At 34.4% G+C, this 21,803-nt stretch overlaps 1 protein-coding gene across 2 annotated transcripts in view; it reads right to left on the bottom strand.

Moving 5' to 3' along the window:
* Positions 1-5,081: 5,081 nt before the first annotated feature.
* LOC119068529 (complexin-like) overlaps positions 5,082-21,803 on the bottom strand; it is a 63,870-nt gene continuing 47,148 nt past the window's right edge. For both annotated transcript variants that reach the window (XM_037172139.1, XM_037172140.1), the window contains exon 3: positions 5,082-5,293. In XM_037172139.1, coding sequence (XP_037028034.1) covers positions 5,097-5,293 — 197 coding nt within the window. In that variant the 3' untranslated portion in view covers positions 5,082-5,096. The remainder of the gene's footprint in view (positions 5,294-21,803) is intronic.

Genomic DNA, 21,803 nt, shown 5'->3' with positions numbered 1-21,803 from the left:
TAGAGAGTATTATTCCTTATAAGTCTTGTTGATAATAAATTTCTAATTAGATTTAATTTTCTAAAGTCATGGACTTAAATCCGTTTCCCCATTTTCCTTAGTCTTTGAACAAATAAATACGTAGTGTGAGCTGAAGATATACAAACTTTAGGTTGATACACCTTTTAAATTCCCAGTTATAAATATAGACTTAAACAAGGTTTTATGGAGATGCGAAAAGGTGGTATAACAGTCGATGTACACGTATACTTAACATAGAACTGGTTGCGGGGTATAGTATCAACTTGTTATGAACAAAACCTACAAATTTGTGTATAGACGTGTGTATATAATACACTGTATATCTGAGTAAATCGGGCTCAACAAAGATAATAGTTAACAGGAAGAACTGAAACAAAGTTAAGCTAGTTATTTATAGGTGTAGAAAAGGTTCTACCATATCTACTCTTGGATTGGTTTGATTATCATGTGTTAAATCTTTTTATTGTTCATATTGATCTATGATATTGTTAATTATAAAGTGATATTCAAAAAGGTATACTTTTAAGTGCATAAAGTTTGTTAATTATAGCATGGGGAAAAGGTTGGGAATTGAAGGTATAATAAAATGAAAATTACATTTCTGATTGAATGATTCCAGTTTTATCAGATATTTTATGTAAGTGGTTCGGATCAATATAATTTCAATAATGAAATTTTGATTGAACCGATTTTACTTTGCATTTTATTAATACGTTAATTGGAGATGAATAGGTTTATCTACGGGAGCATTGTGGGCTTTAAATTTTGCGTGCATCGGGTAGGGGATTTTCATATAATGCGGGCGTAAAAGAAACTTGCAGAAGACTAGGTTTGAATGATGTAGTCTGAGGGTGTGAGGAGTGCCGCACCCACGAGGGTTCATTTTCATGTGCCCATCCACACAGTAAATGTTGTAAATGTTTCGTCAACCTGAAAGTTGAGGTTAAGTTGCCTTATGTGCATGAAATTTGACATTTCGAAATGACCTTGGAACAATAAAGGCCATCTTTTGGTACTCTGATTTTGAAAAATTATAATATTTAGATGAGTGTCATGTCATTACACTTCAAAAGTATATTCATGTCACTACCCAACCCATGTATGTTTTGGTGTCAATCGATCAGAATACATAAGACACTGCTACGTAATTCATTAATTCGGAACTCACTCTTGTGTTTTTGAGCAACTTGCTTCGGGATCCGTTTTATGACACCTTCGCCTTCGACTCGTATAACACTTGTACGACAGACAGTTACCGACGCTTGTGGCTAAAAACAGACCTTGGGAGTTTGATTTTATCACCTCATTGCAATCTCATGTAATGAATTACTTTCGCAGCATCGCTTATATTTCGGTGTATTGATCCGCTGTTGATTGCACTACAGAGTAATAATAAAAGGATAACTTAATTCCGGGTATTTTTCTTTGTTCGAGTTCGTCCAGTCGAAAACTGTGTTTACTTGGCTCCAGTTGAAAATTAGTCTGGGGCAATAGGTTTCTTCCATCGTACGGTAAAAACGAATTTTGACAGGCCGAAAACAACCGACCGTCATCCACAGAAGCAATCATAACCGCAACTTAAACCAATTTATTCGTTAAAACTTCAAAGTGAGGTTGTGTTGGCTTCTCTGTGGATGACGATTGACATTTTGAACGACCTTGGAAGAAACCTATACACCCAGAATTTAAGTATTAGTTCTGACAATTTGTATGAGTTTCGCAAATTCGACAATTATCATTGTTAACAAGCGAGAATGTGCATAGCGATATTTATATATATGATTGGACCATTTTTTGCATGTTATATGACTAGTAATGTTGTTCTGTTGAATATGTTGAATTTAACCAAATCGAAATCAATCTGACTCCGTTAGGGAGTCACCAATAAAAAGGACTCCCTACTAGAGTCAATTTGATCTAAAAGTGGTGTAGGCATACAAGTAATCTGTGAAGCTAGCTACGTCTACTGCACACAGTCTAGTTGGTAGATACACTTATACTTTAAGTACGTTTTTAAATATATTTCTTTTGAGTTTGAACCGGTGTTATACATCTCCTATTCTCGCTCCCAGCATACATCATCACCTACAACAGTAATCAACCAGTCAAAGAGTAAGCCTCAAAGTATTGGAGCGTTGAGATAGTGTACTATCTAATAAATTGATAGTTGATTTATCGAATGGTGTTAGTCGATTAATTGTTTTGATCGACATGATAGGATATCGTAGAAATGTTTAATGTAAGAAAATGTAAAAGGTACAATTTAGTTTCGTGTGTATGATCATAAAAAATGGTGAAATGGTTCTCGTAATATTAGATTACAATTGAATGCGTTATTACAGTGTGAACAAAAACCGGTTTTTCGCATTTTCTGGCCGTACAAATACACTAATCAAAAAACAGTTACCGAAGTAAGTTGTACAAAATTACACGAGTATCACAAATCTGTTTCCAAATTAACGAAATACGTAGCAGCATCCAATGTATTGGGCCGAAAATGAACCGAGAACATTCTTTATGTGATAATTTTCGCAGAGAGCAAACCGTTATGTAATGGTCAACTTTTGTATGTGACAGGTAGTAAGATAAACTACCCTCATACAGAGGATATTTCAGTATTCGCCTAGTCGGTTGGCCTGTAGAGGCGCTACATTTTTTTTATAGTGCTTCATTCTTGCTGGACTATTTCTTTGTGAAACAACTTCACATTTATTCATTCCTATGAAATGTCACAGCAGTGAAGTTGGTTCATATGAAAATAAGCGCAGTGACAGCAGTAATTTTATGACAGAATGTACTAAAATATGGGAAAACTCTGTTACATTTCTTCTTAGTTTCTAAATATCATTCTCCTATATCTATGTTTCAATTCGCAATCATTGTGACAATGCGAAAATCAACGTAAATAGTTGAGCCGAGGATGATTTGTTCGAAAACCAATATAATTTAAAATATAACAATCAGAATTGCGAAAATGTAATTAAATTTTTAATACGAACTTTTAATATTGGCTTTATCAAGCCAACTATGTTGCGATAACTTTTGTTCGGGTTTTATTTCATTTTAATATGAAAATTGTACACGAGAACAATGGCAGTGTTAACATTATTGAAAAAAATTGTTTCCATTTTCGAGATTAAATCATTAATTAAAATTTTCACTTTTCAAATTTACTGTTGAAATTTTGTAATCGAATCAAATATATATTTAACTTTAATTGCCGTGCACAATACAGGGCCTGTTTTCGAAAATTTCAATTTTGACAAAATTCAGATTTTTTTTGGTTCAGTCCAGCTCTGGCTACTGCTTCCATTTTGACATAAACAGATTTTCGAAATGTCCGAAATACCCTTCGTTATCAAATACACATTATGAAGCTTTACCAATGCGATATGATCGCTAGAAAAATTCCATGTCTAACACGGGAATCGAACACAGGTCACTAAGAGGCAAGCATACACACATGTTTTATCCCGTATTATATAACTCTGAACGGTCTTCAAAAAATATTATTTATAAATTTGTATTGATACATGCTATGCTCGAATATAAACAAAATTCGTTTTTGGGTGGACCTGGATCATCGGCCTATCTGGTTCTTCAGTTCAGGTTTCTGAACCTGCCCCGAATAGATCATGTTGACCTTCAGTCAGAAAGTTCAAAAGGTGACAAATCAACATGGGTAACCTGATTAAGCATTCAGGTCACGACCTGACCTGAACCCATCAGGTCGAACCAGACTCACTCGATCATTAGTGGACACGTTACTAGTGTTTATGTAGTGCAATGGTCCGCACTCCGACTTGTAGATACCGATCGGCGAAAAAAATAATGAAAAATCGATTTTTTCGTTCATGCACTGGCGACCACGTAGCTAGCAAAAATCTAAACTCTAAATCGATTGAATCTGTTTGACTATTTTTTCCAGTCCGGTCCAGTCGCATAAAGTCAATCGAAAACGAGTAAATATTGCATACCACCAAATATCATATCCGTAAACCTATTGGCTGCACATACACTTCAATATTATATATTGGAGAATATATCGATTCAGAATGGGGTCACATTTCTAAACCAATGAAAAGCATATCAAATTGAGTGGAAAATGTAACTCGAAGTCATTTATAATTCACTGTTTATGGTGCAGCCAATTAAAATTAAATCTGATATAAACTTGGTTTGAATATCTGCCTGCCGGATTGCTGTTGGATGAATAAATCCGAAACGAAATTAGTGATCGTGGTAAACAAAGTAATGAAAAATAATTAACTTTTGAAGCTTTTCATCATATTTAAAGGCCGTCAGTATACCAATGTCGTGCTATTACCATTAATTCAATATCATGTGATAAAATGGGCTTTGATTGGAATAACGTTTTGCCTGCAAGTGGACCTATTGCAAGCCTAGGGCTGTTATATGAGATTATCGATACATGAGACGGACAATCGAGGCTTGACAATATAGCCTTATCGATATCCTATTTTATCATAATGAGTGAAAACGGGACAGCTATTGCACTTGTCAATAATAACCGATTTATCCTTCTTGATAAATAAATGTGACGTCACAACAAGGCGCGAGTATGATGATATATGTTACTATTACACACTTGTCACGAAGAGGTCGAGGCTTGCCGAGACTGATAGTGACAAGTGTGTACTATATTTTATCACATAAGCGAAAACGAGACAACAACATAGAACTGAAGTGTAATTTTTGAATTATTCTTCTAGTTAAGTAATTTTGACATCCGAACACCACGTGTATGTGATAATAGTATTTTACAAGACTGTAGATAAAAAGACGAAATGTATAGCTTCCGTGTGAATTTTGTTGATCCGAGTCGAAGCCGAGTCGAAGCCGAGGTCAATAAACATACGAAAACGAGACTTTTCATTTTTTTATTTCGAATGATGTAATGGATTTTAAATGCTGATACTTCCAAGACGAATAATATTTTTTTTCGATTTATTGATTCTGTAACTAGATGCTTACAGAGTTTTATGTCTGATATTTACGCCCATCGAAACCAAATCAAAATAAAAATCAACAATGGACACTTACAGAATTAAATGTCAATTAAATAGGAAGTGGCCTCTTACCTTGTCCCTAATCTCTTGTCGCATTTTTTCGCGTTCTTCTTCCATTTTTCGATGCTTTTCTTTTCGTCTTTCCTCAGCTTCTCTGATCGCTTCTTGACGTTCTCTTTCCTCTTCCTCTGCCTTTTCCTTATCGTCACCATCACCGCCATCGTCTCCTCCGCCCACAGCACCTGCAAGAGTAAATAATACAATCTTTAGAAAATTAAGTCAACTTCCAGGTTGTTACATCAAATTCATCAGACAAATAAAATCTAAAATCCCCCCAACATCAGTTTAATGTCAGTTGCACCGCTTTCATAAAAGTCTAAAAGTTCGGTTATAAATGTTGGTGACTAGTGCACAAGCATGTAATGGAAGTGCTTGAAACATGAAAAGTACGGTTTTCGACGCATTAGCATGTAAAATAATTTACGTAATTGCCTGTAAGTTATTGTTTTGGCTTGTGCGATTACTCCACTCGCCTTCGGCTCGTTCCGCAAAGCTCACACTTTCCAATACAGTAAACATACAAGCAAGAAGGTAATACACTTTCCTTAATATCCTTGTACACACTCCGGAAACGGTAACAAATCAAGTAAAACAAATTTCTATCTAACATTTGAACAGAAAAACGGTTCAAATGATTTATTCTTGCTCGCAAGACAATGGTTGAAAAAGAAATTCAATATTCAATTAGAAAATGTTTTCCTTTTCATATAATCCATAATCGTTTTGGGAGTGACTATGAATTGTTTGTCCCAAAGTACATAACTTATGACCAATATATGTAACCACCTAAACGAGAAAAAGAAAGAAAGAAAGAAAAACGAGCATTGCTAACGATAACACTTATTGTGACCCGTTTCTGAAGTTTTATGTACACGTTTTCATAACTCCTAAAAATTTCTGCTGTGATAGTAAAAATATGAGTGTGGATACGTATGTATATGTATATAATTCGGTCGATTGCAGGCAGCACAGCACCAGCAATAAAAATATGGGATACTAAAATTTTATTACATTTTACGTAACATGGGTACCAAAAAGCCTTTGTTAAAATGGCATAATATCAGAATGTATAAATATCCTTCGACGAAATGGATATTACTGGTAGACGATCTTATGCATGAGTTAAAGCATACTAAAAAGGTAAGGTTTGCTCGGCGAAAAGTTTAGTGAGAAAAAAAAACGATTTTTGTCCAATTTATGAATTCTAATTCCTTTTCAACGAACATTTATGTAACAATAAATTGTAGTTTTCTTTTTAGTTTACCTTAAAATTGGTTCAACTTAAATCATCCTTTCTGACATTCTGACCATAAGCTCCTCATTTTCTATATGGGCAAAACAATTTGGATTCCAAATCACTTATTTCAGTCCCCTAGAACTTTTACATTTTTTGGCGCTCATCTAAGAATATCCCTTAGCCAAAGATTTTAAGTTTGAATATGATTTCTAAATCTAAATTTGTTTGGATAAACCCCTACTATGTCCATCAAAATGATTTCTTTTGAAGACGATGATTTCAAGTCGACAAGCTGCGTCCTGGGATAAAATCGTACATTTATTTTATCCCTCTGACACAAGGCGACATCCACAAAGTAGGCACGCATAAAATGACTAATTGTAGACCCCGTTCCCTATGGTACACAAAAAATAATGGAAAATAATTTCTGAAGCTCATCCTTCCCACCAATGAGCGTGCGTACTTTGTGAATGCACTCCTAAAATATATTATTTTGGTACCGAGGGAAAATCGATACAAATTATATTTATCCACCGTTGTTGGTATAGACATATTTACTGTATAACGTCACATCAAGCACAAATGTTTTTTTTTATTCTCTTGTTTTCTCGTATTTGTCAAACATATATAAATCGCCTCATACACAAAGTGAACACATTAAAATCAAAGTATTTGCTTAAAGCTTTTTGCTGCAAAGCGAGTTTATAATCGTGTACAAATCGGTGAAATAGAAGCAAACATTAGGTAATACATCTCTTTTATATGTCAATTTAGTAGCCTGCGGCTATAACCGTTATGTTAGACATGTGATGTGGTTCGAATTTATCCTAATAAAATTCCCGCACAAACTTAAAATGATAAAATAATTGACCGAAAATGTAAGCTCGCTCCACGTCCGTAGTCATATTGGTAGTCACAGCACGAAATGTGAAATTTCCATCTCTCAAATAGTGTAATGATATACTAAAACGCTCAGTGCCTTAGAGTCTCAGTCGTCAGACTCAATTCAATTTCTGTTTCAGTCCAAGTATCCAAATTGAAAACTTCTTTAACCAACAATTTATTCGGTAATCATTTACCACGCAAATAGAACAAAAATTTGAAAAATCTGCGAGGCGAGGGGTTGCTCAATTTGATTTACCAAAAATTAAAACAGAGATTTACCAAACTAAATGACTATATTTCATTGATTTATCATGATTTTAAGCTAAGTTACGATGCTTGGCCCGGTTAATCGATGGTAAATCAATGGTTAATCATGGTAAATCACTGGTAAATCAGGTTAATCAAAAAAGTGAGCAGCCCCTCGAAAATATGCCCTTACCGTTTGCTTAGTAGTAGCCCCGAGTACTTCGTACGTGACTAAAAAGCAGTTTGAAACTTCATAATTAATGACGTTTAACTGCTACTTATAGACTTACAGCAACATTTTCATTTATTGATTTATTTTTATATTTTCGGTAAAGTCTATTTCGATTTTATTTCCTTTCGTGACCAAAATTATACAAAAAAAAATCTTGTTCCAAGGTTATTTCGAAATGTCAAACGTCTACAGGGATCTAAATGGTTCTTGCTTTCAGCCATGCCACTTACGTCAAAGAAAAAATGTCGAAAAACAAGGAAAATAAAATGAAATTTGTCTAATTCAGCACAAAATGTTCAAATGTTTGAGCTTAGTTTTATTTAATTTGTTGAATTATATTCATACTATCAGGCTGGAGGGGAAATTCTTATGCTGGAATTTTTGCGAATACGCGAAAAATATCTACGTAAACCGAATGAGAAGTATATTAAAAAAAAAAAAAACGCAGCACCAAATTAACCCCCGAAAATCGTCCAAATAAATTGTATCTAATCTATTTTTGCAAAATTTTAATAAAATTCTGTATGCCATGGAAATATGTACAAAGCACGATGGTTATTACAGTAGGTGGCGAAAATATGGGGGGGGGGAGTTTTTATTCCCGAAACCACAGAAAATTATACAATTCGAGATTATATATTTTATTTACTATATCGTTGGCTTTTGTTGGGTTTATATATGTTAAAATGTCTTTCATGCCATTCATTATTCGTGATGGAATCTAGAGCAAGAGAAAACGATGGAATGAGATAAGACTTCTAAGTGATTGATGACAAAAACAGGCAAGAACTTTCGGTGTGTGTTGTATTATACACCAGTTCCAGTTTTATGTGGTATTATTTTCGAGTTCAAAAGCAGTTTTTCGTTTTTCCATTCAAACCTTACAGCACAAATGAAAATGTACCTACCCCCTAGACAAATTATTTCGATAAGGAATTTCTAATTCTTTTTTTTTCGTTCGTTCGTTCGTCTTCTTTTTTGCCGAACGTTCAGTGATCGTCGTTTTATTCGAAAATAATGTGAATATCGTGACTGCTTTGATATTATTGCTTTCTACTATATTAATATTCGGTTTGACTATATAAGTAGATATGAATGTTTATAGGCCCATTATGTCTGGCAACGATGGTTTCAGGACAGAAAAGGGTAGATTTAACGTTCCAACATGATGGGTAAAAAATAAGGCATTCTTACAATTGGAGTTGAAATTCATTTCACTTCATTCAATTTATGTAGTGGGCGAATAATCGCCTTAAAATATTAGTTTCTTGTTTATTTACTATTCAATTAATTAACTTTCATTTCATAATTTCCTTCATATAGCCGAGGGGGTTAAGAACTGTTTGTGATTTTTCGTTTCTATTTAATTGAATGAAACGAAAAAGTCAGTTGACTTTTAGATTTGCGAAGCACAGGTTTCAACAGTTGAATCGCTGAGTATGGATGGCTGTCACCCAAAATGAGCCAAAATTGACCCAAATAGGGCAGGACGTTTTCACCACTTGTCAGCAAATTTTATTTAGCTGAATGTGGCGCTCTTGTAGTTTTCAGTATAAAACTTCATGAAACAACCGTATTCAGCTATGAGAACAAGGATGGCGCTTTTGTAGTTTTCAGGGTAAAGCTTAGTTTCCTCTTACCAAAAAAGTACTCCGTGTGAGAGACATAATTGAATTTTTTCTTTGTTTATTTGACAGTTTGCTCTCTCACGGCTCTCTCACAGAAGTACTTTTTGTTGAGTGGAATGAACACTTAAACTAGTACGTCGCTGCATGCCTAATTTGTGAGAACGTCACGTTTTCAATAGAGCATGACGTCATTTTTGAACAGTGCCTAAGTTGGAAGATGAACAAAATCGATGGAGCGAGTCCATGGTCGGAAAAGTGGTATTTTTGGGGGATGATCAACGTTTTTCGTATATATCTCCCGGAACTGAGCACCAATGAGGGGAATTTCTTTCTGTCAAAATCAGTTCACGGAATCCCAAGGTCGAGAGGTGGGCTATAGTATAGCCATGCAATGACGGTAGTTTTTTTTGCCTAGATCTCGAGTAAATTTTTACAGATTTTCTGGATTGTTTTTAATTTGCAAAGCCACAGAACAGCTGATTGGATTGTAGTAAACAGTGAGTTGCTGTCAAGTGTTGCAGAGCAGTGTTACAGTGTACTTTCAATGTATATAGGGTAGTTGTGAGCCCCTACGTTTCTCCTTTATTTTGCTCGTTCGGATGTTTTTTATTAACAGCAAAATAGCTGCACACAATACTTGAACACTTGCTTCCATTTTGATAAAAAAAACGAGAAAAACCAACAAAATAAAATGATTACAAATTGCTGTTACCCCCTCGTTCACAGCCAATCAAGGCGTTCTCAGCCACATAATTTTTTAATGATTTCATTGCGAGCAGCGTTTCTTTCGCTTATTTAAAAAAAAACGAAGGACTTTTTAGGAAAAAAATATGATGAAATCAGTAAATAAAATAAATCAATGCACACTGTATACAGTGTTAATTCCTCACCCCCTCAATTTGAAACGGTGTCCGAATCAGATCTACATATTTTACAACACAATACCGGGTAACAAGATCAAATTCTCTGCCAACAACAACGAAATGTATAATACGTTCATGAATTTGGAGGATGGGAGGAGAGTACACTTTAAAGTACAAGAGAATTTAGAAAATGAAACATAAGATTTTTTTTTCTTTTTTTTTTTCAATTGACAATTTCATCAATTTGTACTACAGCATAAAAATATCACTTTCCCTTTTTCTGAAATGGGGAACACAAAATAATATATAGATCCCACCCGCAAATTTTCCTTTTGGCACTTCGTTTCTTCCTCCAGATTATTCAGAATAAATACCCTAACTGGAAGGATGAGTAAATAAATAAAAAAAAATCTCTTCCTCAGAGAACGAACATAGAAATGTCATAGCGAAGACAATATCGGTCTAAGACATGAAATAAATTAGGGATGGAAATTTTGTCGTATCAGTGTTTCATTGAATGTGAATCGGAAATAAACGAGAACAATTAAATATAAAAAAAAGTGAATTTGAGTATAAATGGCATTACATCTATAATAAATTGTAGCTTCGTATACCACACACCACATAAATGTCTATAGACATTTCCAATCAACTTTTACAACATAATATGTATGCCGATTGTTGAACGACACAACAATGGAATTCAATCGCTTTTCTTCCAATCTTGTCATACGTATTAAATAACGTTTTTACGATGCGGAGAGGAAAATTAATAGGAAAAGTTTTAGTCACGGATAATTAACATAACATCTAAGTTATACGTAGACATAATGATAGAAAATAATATTATTCACTGTAATGTTTAGCGCTGTCTCAACTCCGCACAAGTTATGATTCAAACGTATAATAATGTGTGGTACATTTCGATATCTGATTCTATTCAATTACATTTTGATAGACAGCAAAAACGTTATATGGGTTACGTGCACCGGAATTGCACAGACTTCAGCGATTTTTTTCTTTTTCTTTTCATTAATTTTGAATAAATTATTTATGAAATGAATGAGTTTTTGATTAATAAAGATTATAACCACACATCGTGTAACGACAATTGAATGAAAATAGTTTCATTCAGTCTCATAAATTGTGTAAACGAACTACTTTTAATGAGGTTATGCCGGAAAACTCTCATGCAGACTATGTCATTGATGTCGATAAAAATGTTCATTTGTTTTTACTGTCCAATGTAACACCTGTTGTAATCATTGGACAGTTTCGTTTTGGACAGAAATAACATAGTCTCTAGCCCTAATGGCCCTAATGTGTACGTCGCCCTAGTGCGTACGTATAGCCAACAAAGAAAACACTTTGTCTGAGACACAATATCTTACTGTAGCTAAACAAAGCAGCGCGAAAGAAACTTAAATCAAGTTTTCCTTTTGTTACAATGTCAGAAGAACAAAAGAAAAATTGGTCGCGTTGCTTAGGCTCACTCACTGATCCGCATAGGATAGAATGAACACTTTGGCGGCTTTAGCTCTTGAAACACCCAAATAGATCCATCTTCGAACTGGAATTTCGATTATTGGGCATATATGTTTCAACGGCTAAATACACCCTTATGGGGGAGACCTTTATTTAGCTGAGGTTACAACAAAGGCTGCGAAAGAAGAATAAGATGATAAGCAAAACATATCAGACTCCTTGTACTTATGCATCTATGTTTCAACGGCTAAACAGCCTATGGGGGAGACCTACATCCAGCTGTGGATACACTAAAGGCTGAGAAAGAAGAATAAGACAATAAGCATATAAGACTCCTTGTTGTTTTAGCTGAATATGGCGCCTCAGTACTTTTCAGTGTAAAACTTCACGAAAGAAAATTTGCTAACAAGTTTTGCGTCAACAAGATCCATGTCCTGTTGAAAGTCCAAAGAATAGTATGCAGACTCTGCAGTGCAGAGGTAGAGAAGAAAAGTTGAGGATTTCTTAATGGCACAGGTTCATAAAGGAAATGTCAATCAAACGACATTAAATTTGAAATAAATTGTATCAACGAAGCTTCTAAAACATTGCACTAAAAAAGCGTCTAAACCGCTTGTCATTGCGGTGGTATAGCACTTTAAAGGTTAAACTAATGTGCATGGTATTCGCGTAATTATGGTTCGTATTTAATTTGTATATTCTTGTTGTACAGTAACACCACAGTGTTTCCTGAAAGTTTCCCTGAATAATATTACAACCAAACCAGAAAAATTCAATTTCCGGAAAATATTTTTTTATTTCGCTCAACAACGCTGTTTTATGTTGCCTGCTTCAGACAATAAAATTGATTACATACACCACAATGTACCGTTCTGTACAACATTTTTCTTTACACATGTACAACAATGTGCATATAATACACGATATACACAGAAAACCTAGCTATAGACCTCTTCCAACATCGTGTTCACACAAATGTTTCAGGTCAATTTACTTTCAGTCGATATAAATGCAAATGACCTACAGAGTATACAGAGAATATTTCTCTCTTTCATCTTTTGCAAAATAAAGAAAATTCGCTTTGCGTAAATCGTGCCGTTGTGACTTACGTATCGGGAAAGTAAATACGCGATCAGCATAAAAGATTTTTGGCATAACTTAGGTGCTGTTCGCGTACATTGCGAATAGTAAACGTCATCATGTTGATCGAGATATTATAGAGCAACTATTTGCTTTGCATGGTGTGCGGAAAGCTAAACTATTACAAAGAAACTATTCTGGGTGTGATGAGCATTTTCCATGATTTTATGGTTCAAACTAAGAGTCAGACTAAAATTTTAGCGAGAAAAAGAGTAAAACATCTAGATACGAGCATCCACCCCCAATTACGAGCCTCTAGTAACAAAGGTTGACGTCATAATTGCCATAAGAAATAATGTTTTAATTAAGAGCCTACTGAATTCGAGGGCTCTATTCACCCAAGTTAATAGTAGATCAATAACAGTTGGAACGATGATGGTTTGTTGCATAATTAAATGCGAACCGCGTGACATCCCCAAAGTTTACAGCCTTGTCAATTTTACATTAAAACTGTTCATTTTGCAATAGATCATCAAGGCCGTTTGAAATGCCATCCTCGTCAAAAAACGCCATTTACGTTTTAAAAAAATCTCATATAAATGAATGAATGAACGAAACATTTAACGAAACTAAAGTGAGGTTACGTCTGAAAGTACCGTATCTTGAAGATGATCTTATCTTATCGAATCAAACTTGACGAAACAGTCAGATATAGGTCTCATTTTCAAAGTTTTCCTTTCAGTAAATAAATGGTTTTCTTTGAACGATAAATATGAACAATGTTTACAAAATACTAGCAAAACAAAGCTAAGAAGATGGAAGAAAAGTACACGCTCATATTTTCTCGCTAGAACATTTATGGGCCGTACATAAATAAAGTGACTTCAGACTTTTTCGATAAAAACCCCCTCACCCCATTAAACATGCTTAATAGCATAGAACATACCCCTCCAAATATTACGTCACATAGGAAAAAGGCAATCTAAGAAACTTCAATCAGCATTCACAGCTGACAAATCGATATTATTTGAATAAAAAACCGATTGATTGTTTTTTGTTGTTTTTTTTTTTGCTCGACAATCAATTTATCTCTGCTAAACCAATATTCATCGGTCTTTTGAAACAACAAACGGAATCATTCTGTTTTAATTTACGATAGGCAGCCATTTACGATCTTAGGTTGTAATAGACTTCGTAGCAATAAATCAGGAATACAAGCGATAAAAGGAATGAGAGTGATTTTTCACAATTCCGAGACGCAATTCGGACTTTTCCATACTGTACCATTGGCCACGTAGGTGTAGTGTAGTATTGTATCGAAATAAGCGAGAGTGGAGCACTACTGGTAAGTTCTCTTTAGAGGAATGGATGCTAAGTTAAAATTGTGGCCTACATTTGTGTGTCTGTGCCTTAGGCTCTGGCTACAAACCTCCCTCTTGGCAAAATAAAAATCTCTAAACAAGGACGTAATGTACTAATGTATAGAAGCGACATCTACTAAAAACCCCATTTTTAAAATAGAATCTCGTCGCAGATTCTCTGAATTTCTTTGAAAGTTGACGTCATTTTCAATGATTTTTCCGAAACATCAGAGAAAATAGAACGATGGGGAGGGGGTGTCGAAAGTCAATTAAAATTAGTGGAGTTATCAATTACAGATGATTTTCCGTTCATAAAAGGTTAAATCTGATCTCTTAAATCAGAAAGCACTCCGGAATTCATTGACATGTATTTTAGAAAATAAATTACCACCATGAACGATATGACAGAGATATTGTGCTATACTAATGATGGTTCTGTATACAAATTTCAAGCTTTATTTATCTTATCTTTATCTAGTCGAAATTAACGTGAAAATAAGCGCTTTATCATACATCTTGTTCTCGATTCTCGAACAACAAAAAAATTGGTAATTATAGTTTACATTGTTTATGTGACAAGACGAATTAATTATTTATTTCATGTCGGTCTAATAAGATTTGTCGTTTCATCAAAATAAATTGACTAGGCAGACGTTGTTTGTGTGCCATTCGTTTACAGACATTTTTGGTGATATAGAGTGTGTGAGACAGCGAAACATCTTTATCGAACAACCAAATATATATATAAACTTGGTATAGTCGAATGGATGCTTACACACAACATTATATATGTCGTCGAAGGAATGAAGGAAACTTTTTTTTTCTGAGAGACAGCTCTTATGTTTTAGTTATTATGTAGCTTATCTTCTGTTAATTACAAAAAAACGAGAAGAGTAGAAAAAAGTAGATTGTGGACGAACGGGCATAGAAATACTGGTTTTTAAACTTACATCCCCCCCACAGAATAGACCGTGTGCAGTATAAATAATTTATTTTTAATTGATGTAGATTATTATTCTGTAGAACAAAAGTGTAAACAGAATATCTGAAAAATGTCTGCTTGATTTTATATCTCACTTTAAAAGCTGTAATTTGAATGAGACTAAAAGGATATTCGAACCATTCTAATTCATTCTAATTGGATTCTTACTAAGATTCTAATAAGTGGGATGGCATCGGGATGGCAACAATATTTGTCAATAATTTCTATAAAAAATTTAAATATTTTTTTTCAATGGTTTTCATGGTAAATCTTCTTTTTATTGAAATATGAAACTTTTTTCTCAAAATCGCACACGGTCTATTACTGTTGATTTGTGAATCAAATTTCGCAGTCAAATACTAGGCTCTGAAAGAACAGGTTAAGTTAAGGCTGAGTTAAGGCACCAAAATTTTCCAGTGGCGCCTCCACGAACTTAGAAGAAAATATATACTACACCGTGGGGCACCAGATATTAAACTAGGAGATGATGAATGAGAATGAACGACTTTTCTATGTTCATTTGACGAAAGTATCAGTCGACATTTACTACTTCATTTTGTATATAAATTCAAAATTTCGCGCCTAAAAAAGCCCGGCACAGCAAAGTATTTAAACCACTGCTAGTAAGGTAAGGAAGGTAATGCTTGATTTCCACTTATCAAAAAAGTGTTCCGTGTGAGTGACAGAATTGAATTTTTTAAATTTTTGCTTTGTTTATTTGACAACTTGTTCTCACAGAGTACTTTTTGTTGACTGGAAACCATACTTAAAGATGGTTAACGTGACAGTCGACAGTTCAAACAATAGGTCTAATATGTGCTACATTGTTTCAAATGACAATTGTTATATACACGGAGGCAAAAAAGATGACTGTAAATTTAACTTAAGACAAGTCCTAAAAAAAACACGGAACCTTAAGTTGGATTTACAGTCGTCCGTTTTGACTTCGTTTACCTCTTCCGTTTACATGACGTTTCGATTGCGTTAATTCCCCAACTTGTCAAGTAAAAACGGGGAAAAAACGACTGGAAAACGGACAACTGTGAGGCCAATTTAAGTTTGGGTGAGTTCGATTGCGGCGCGGCGTAAAGGAAAACTTCACCTATACGATTTCAATAGAACGTTTGCAATGGTGAAATAGTTTCTTATACAATTTTCATCACATTCCATCTGATCTATAGAAATCGTTAGCGCCACACATAAACGAAATATGACGCTGAACTTAAATTCACCCGAAACTTGGGTTCCGCATTTTAATGTGATCCGTTGGCACTATACATTCAGGGTTTATACACTTTCCTGCAAGGGAGCTTTACACATAAATTTGACACTTTATTGTGAAATTGAATACGATCATCGGCATTCCACACCTGCTACTTTAATGGTGCCATCCGCTTTCGTAGGTGTCTTAAAACTTGTTCGTTCAGGTAATAGAAAGCAAGCAAAAAAGCACATTTCAACATTGTGTTACGTATGAGTGTGGTTTAGTTTAGTTTAGTCTGAATAGGAGGGAGGAGCCGTAATGAGTGTGGTGGTCACGTTCACAACTTTTCCCAACATCTAGTCACTGGCCGAAGTTCGATGTAAACTCAGATTCAGATCAGATCGATGATCCGAAGCTTCCGCAACAAGAAAAACCACTTTTGTACATCATAATCATTCACTCAGAAGAAAAAATTCGGAAATGATGGGCCGCTTAAAATCTTTAGCGGTATTTTGCTTGTGTAACTATAGTTTGTCAAACTGCCCGTAAGATGATGGATGATGTTTTTGTATTGAAATAGATTTTGATTAAATATTAATTTGACATGATATCCGATTTGGTTTGGATGGCGAGAATAAATTTGGAAAAAGTATTTTGTTGAGATGATGATGATGATTGATCTTCTGTTTGTATCAAAGTCAAATTAAATTTGAAGATACGATGGACCGTAAAACTCCATTCGACTAGAAACTTCGACCTTTTTGTTGTTTACTCGGAATGCATTATTTTCTCGGGCGCCGATGTCTGCAGTAAATTTTATCGGTTCGGTATGCAGACTTGAAAAAATATTGCGTGTATGAATTGTACGATAAACATTTTATTCAAAAAAGTTGTACGATGTGCTGGTTTTCCTTCCTCGCAACTCTTACCATGATTTTTCCCTAACCCAAAAGACCATTTCCTTAGCGGATAAAATGATTGGTGGTCACATTTCGAGTGTACTTTTACCATCCAGTGTGTAATTGACACTTGCACTTCATATATGCACTAAATACACTCTAATGTGTGATAAACACTTCCACTGCAATAACCTCATCGAATGTTCAACCGTATCCTCTTAAATCTCCCAATAATTGCAAACAATTTTGCGAAAATGTCAAACAACTACAGCCATCTCCACCACTACGAAGCTACGATTTTCACCCATTGCTGTTAACTTATCGATACAGACTCGGTGGGCTGGGTAGGTCGGGTCCCTCGACTGACTTGAATGTATTTGAAATGTTTGTTTTCAATTTATATTTTTGAGTTAGAGGACTCTTCACGTGTGATGTCACGCGGTTAGGGAGGAAGAGATGTTCAAGAAAACGTGAGAATTCTTACAAATTTTGGATATTTTCTACCCTTTTCGTGTGACGAGAGGGATGGGAGTGTCGAAAAACCAGTGAATTTGCGAGACTTCATCTGTGAACAGCCAATTTTTGCCGATTTTTTTTAGATTCGACAGTCAGTAAAAAGCTGATTACCGGCTCTTCACTGAAAATCAAAGTAATTTTTTCCCCCAACGTTCTTCCATTTCATCAATTTAATTTAATTTCCATCGAATCAATGGAAACTGTTATGGATCAAGGCGATTGTTTTCTATATATCAGCTTTGCATTAATGTAATTAATAGGAAAATATAAAACGAGAATCCATCCCTATACAGTGTACATTGCGACCACACAAAAGCAATATAAAATATAAAGAGCACGTTATCGACTGTGTATACTTTACTGTTTTTATTTTCGCTTCACCTACCACTATGCATAATGTTTCACTGCTCAATTTACCATGCAGTAAAGGACATACACAAAAGATTTATTTTACACATATCTAGTAAAAACAGTGAAAGTTTTGTTATTACAAATTCATATTTTGTGGTAACTGAACAGGAAACCCCTTAATTTCAGATATATACACAAGAGGAAACATTTTCCAACACTGCACTGTGATGATATCATTTACCATGTAGCATAAGGGATCATTCAGAAATGGCATCCCACACTTTTCCTTAGTTTTTGACACTGTCCTTTCCCCCATAATACGCACACACAGTATCAAATTTAGAAGGAAATTCATATATTTAAAGTTGTTGAGTGGAAAATTTATTGGCTGTTGTTTTGTTGGCTGTCAAGACCAAATGAAAACAATGATCTTTTGGCTTGTGATTTTATTCTATTCATATAACCAGTTGGTGGAGTACCCCCGGCTTGGCTAAGGCTAATATAATGAGAAAAGTTTGTTTTTTTTTTAAATCCTCTCATACGCAACAAGTAATTTTTCCACAAAAGAAATATTTTCTTTGCTAAAAAAATGTTTCCACTCGTCAAAGAAAATTACAAGAATTTTTCCCCGTTTTGAAGCTATTGCTTCACACAAAAGCCTTCATTTGGGCTGAGATTGTAGCCTACATATGGGCGTAATTCATTGCATTTTTGATCCTTTTTAAAAAGCGTTAACTCTATATAAGGTTTGTTCGTGCCACTTTGACCAGCTCTGAGAAGAATGAACAGTTTGTGCAAATATCGGCAAACGGCTCACTTTTTGCAAAGCTGGTCCAACTGTCACAAATAAATCTTTTGTTCATACAAATGAGACACTTTTATGCTTTGTGGTAATGTAAATTTGTTTCGAGTGTTCTTCCTCTGTAATCAGTATGCACATTATTTAGAGGCATCCATGCTTTGCTGAAAACCATAATTCTGGGCATTTTTTTAAACTGGATTTTAGTTGGCTTTTGATGATATGCTTCCACCAGAATCCTATATCAAAAATATAAAACCGCAATAACCATCACAAATGTATTAGCTTTCAACAGAAAATAGATTTGGTTATAGTTGATGGTGGTGTAATCTACTGCGAGAAAACTCAATAGTTCACGAAAATTGGCACAAATTCTGAGTTTTCTCATAGTTGGCTACGTCATCGTCACCACAAACATTTATCATTGTTACTAAAAGCCAACCCTTCTTGACACAAAACGACAGTGTCACTTTTTCCAGAAAGGACACGGATCCGACGTTATCATCGAAAATAAAATACGAAACGCTCAAATCTAGACTATAATTTCAGCCGAGTGTGATGCCTCTTAAGTCTGTACGACTTTTTGTCTGTGCTCTACAAACCAACAAACTTAACTTTTGTTTATAACGCGCGTAGACGATGATACAAAAATGATATTGCACCGTTAAGATTATGAAAACAAATAAATTTAAAAACGCTAGTTAAACAATCGGTTTTTTTCCGGTTAGAAAACAAAGCTTAGACACTTTCTTTAGATCACACTTCGTATATAAACTCGATTTATTTATTTTGCGACGAGCACCACATTTTAAGAACAAAAATCCGAAATCACTAACCACAAAATCTCGTTTGTAAATAAATTGACCTAATTTTCTGGCGATCTTTAAACTGTTATTTAGGTAACTTATCCCTTCACACATTAATTACAATTTAAATCAAATATAATGCTTTTTAAAACAAACCAAACGAATTTCGAAATTTTCGAAATGGCCAAAACACAACACACGACAGTCGTTATTAATTAATTTATGAAATTAAAGTTTGGTCAACTATAATCGCGCTTGGTCAACCTTAATTTAAGTTATGGATCCGTTTGGGTTTAGCGGAACTTAGCAACAATGATTTTATTTATCTAGTTTAATTCGTGAACAAGGCGAAGATCGTGTTAGTATATACGAAAAAACGTTTTTTTTTTAGAATACGGAATAAAGGTTGGAATGAAATTCAAAACGGTTGCGTTCTGATTCGTCTATCACTCACATTTATTTTACCGATTTATTTTTCTTGCCCTTGTCTGATGTCCATGTAGTGTGTGATTGTATAGCAATTGTTTTTTACTTATTTTTAGATTTAGATTTTTAATTATTAATTTTATACGCCCTCTGTGCAACAATGCATAACTAACTTGCTTGTCGTGTACGAGGACAAATTGATTTAACTTTGCATCGGCACATAAAATAGACTCTTGTCGTCGTTTGTACCACAAATGACGTTATCGACTCCACTTCATATTCGATGTCACCAATAATTAGTGTCCTCGTTCAAAATAGTCATTTTGAACAGAGATTCCATAATTTACTAATTTTATGGGGACATCGATTTTAAAGTGGAGTCGAAAATGTCATTTTACGGTAGAAACGTTGACAAGACGTATTGTTTGGGTGCGGTTTAGGCGATTTTGTAATAGTCTTACATTATCGACTGATAATGATAGCAATATTGAAATTTGACGTTCACAAAATGAAATGAACGATGCACGATGAATTGTAAACTTTTGGTTTTTCATCAGCCAAAAAGCCGTTTATTTTATTTATGTTGACAACGCAATGTTTGAGAATTTTTTTCCTGTTTATTTCTCGAGATCTATGACATCTTCGTTCGTTGACACACTTGGGGTTTATATTTTTTATCGATTTTTATTTGTTGCTCTTTTCATGTCTATGTTTCAAAGAAAGAAAAGAACCGAAAGAAAACCAGCAAAATTAATTTACATGAAAAGCACACTTTCGTCAACGCAAAATGGACGCAATCCAAATGATTGAATTTAGGATTCGTTCCCATACACGTTCATTGAATGAATTATAAATCTAATTCTTCTAGTCCTTCAAATTGTTTAGTCCTTCAAATCGTTTAGTAATGTTTAATCTGCCAGGTGTGACGGTTGAGCTTCAGCCGAAGGCAAGGGCTATAATCACAAGGCATCATTTTAGTCATAAGGCTCCTCGCAAAAATGAGTTTTAGAAGTTTCCCAGCGAGACAGTACGCTGCTTTGATGACTTGTGGCCAGAAAATGCGAAAATTGGGCTTTTTGTTTACATGGTAATGACGCATTTTCTGGCAGCAAGACAACAAAAATAAATATTTGTTTTGCATTGAAAGAAACAACTATGAAAGGTTAGACAATTTTTTTAAATTGTTTTTTATTTGAAAGATTATTTTAAGCAAATAAAATATTGTTCAATGTTAATGGTTAACTTATGAAGGTTTTCTTCGGGCCACTTGTGGGACGAAGCGTTATCAAATTTAAATTCAAATTAACAATACAAAACATGAAACTTTGACCACACCGAGAACAATAAAAATAGGTCTGCGACGCTGTTCTATCGATTCATAAGTTCATTTAAAAATCTAAATTTAATATTGAGTATATACATTCTTTGCAAGACGATTTTCAATATTATTTCTTCGTGAACAATCAACATTGCGCGGATACAAACTCTAAAATTGTTAATTACACGTTACTGCACAGTCTGTATAGTATTATAATTAACAGCTATTACGGCTCAATTCAATATGCAAGAAGTATCGAATAGGGAGTTATTAAATCGAAAAAGTTTAATTTAAAATGTGAATTTCGATCCAAATCGGAAAGTGTAGGAAAGTATCGGAAAAGTTAGAATTAACGGTATAACGCCTGGTATATA

This window comes from Bradysia coprophila (assembly GCF_014529535.1).
Source record: "Bradysia coprophila strain Holo2 chromosome X unlocalized genomic scaffold, BU_Bcop_v1 contig_191, whole genome shotgun sequence".
NCBI classification, from domain to species: Eukaryota; Metazoa; Arthropoda; class Insecta; order Diptera; family Sciaridae; genus Bradysia; species Bradysia coprophila.
This window is presented reverse-complemented; position numbering and strand designations above follow the sequence as displayed.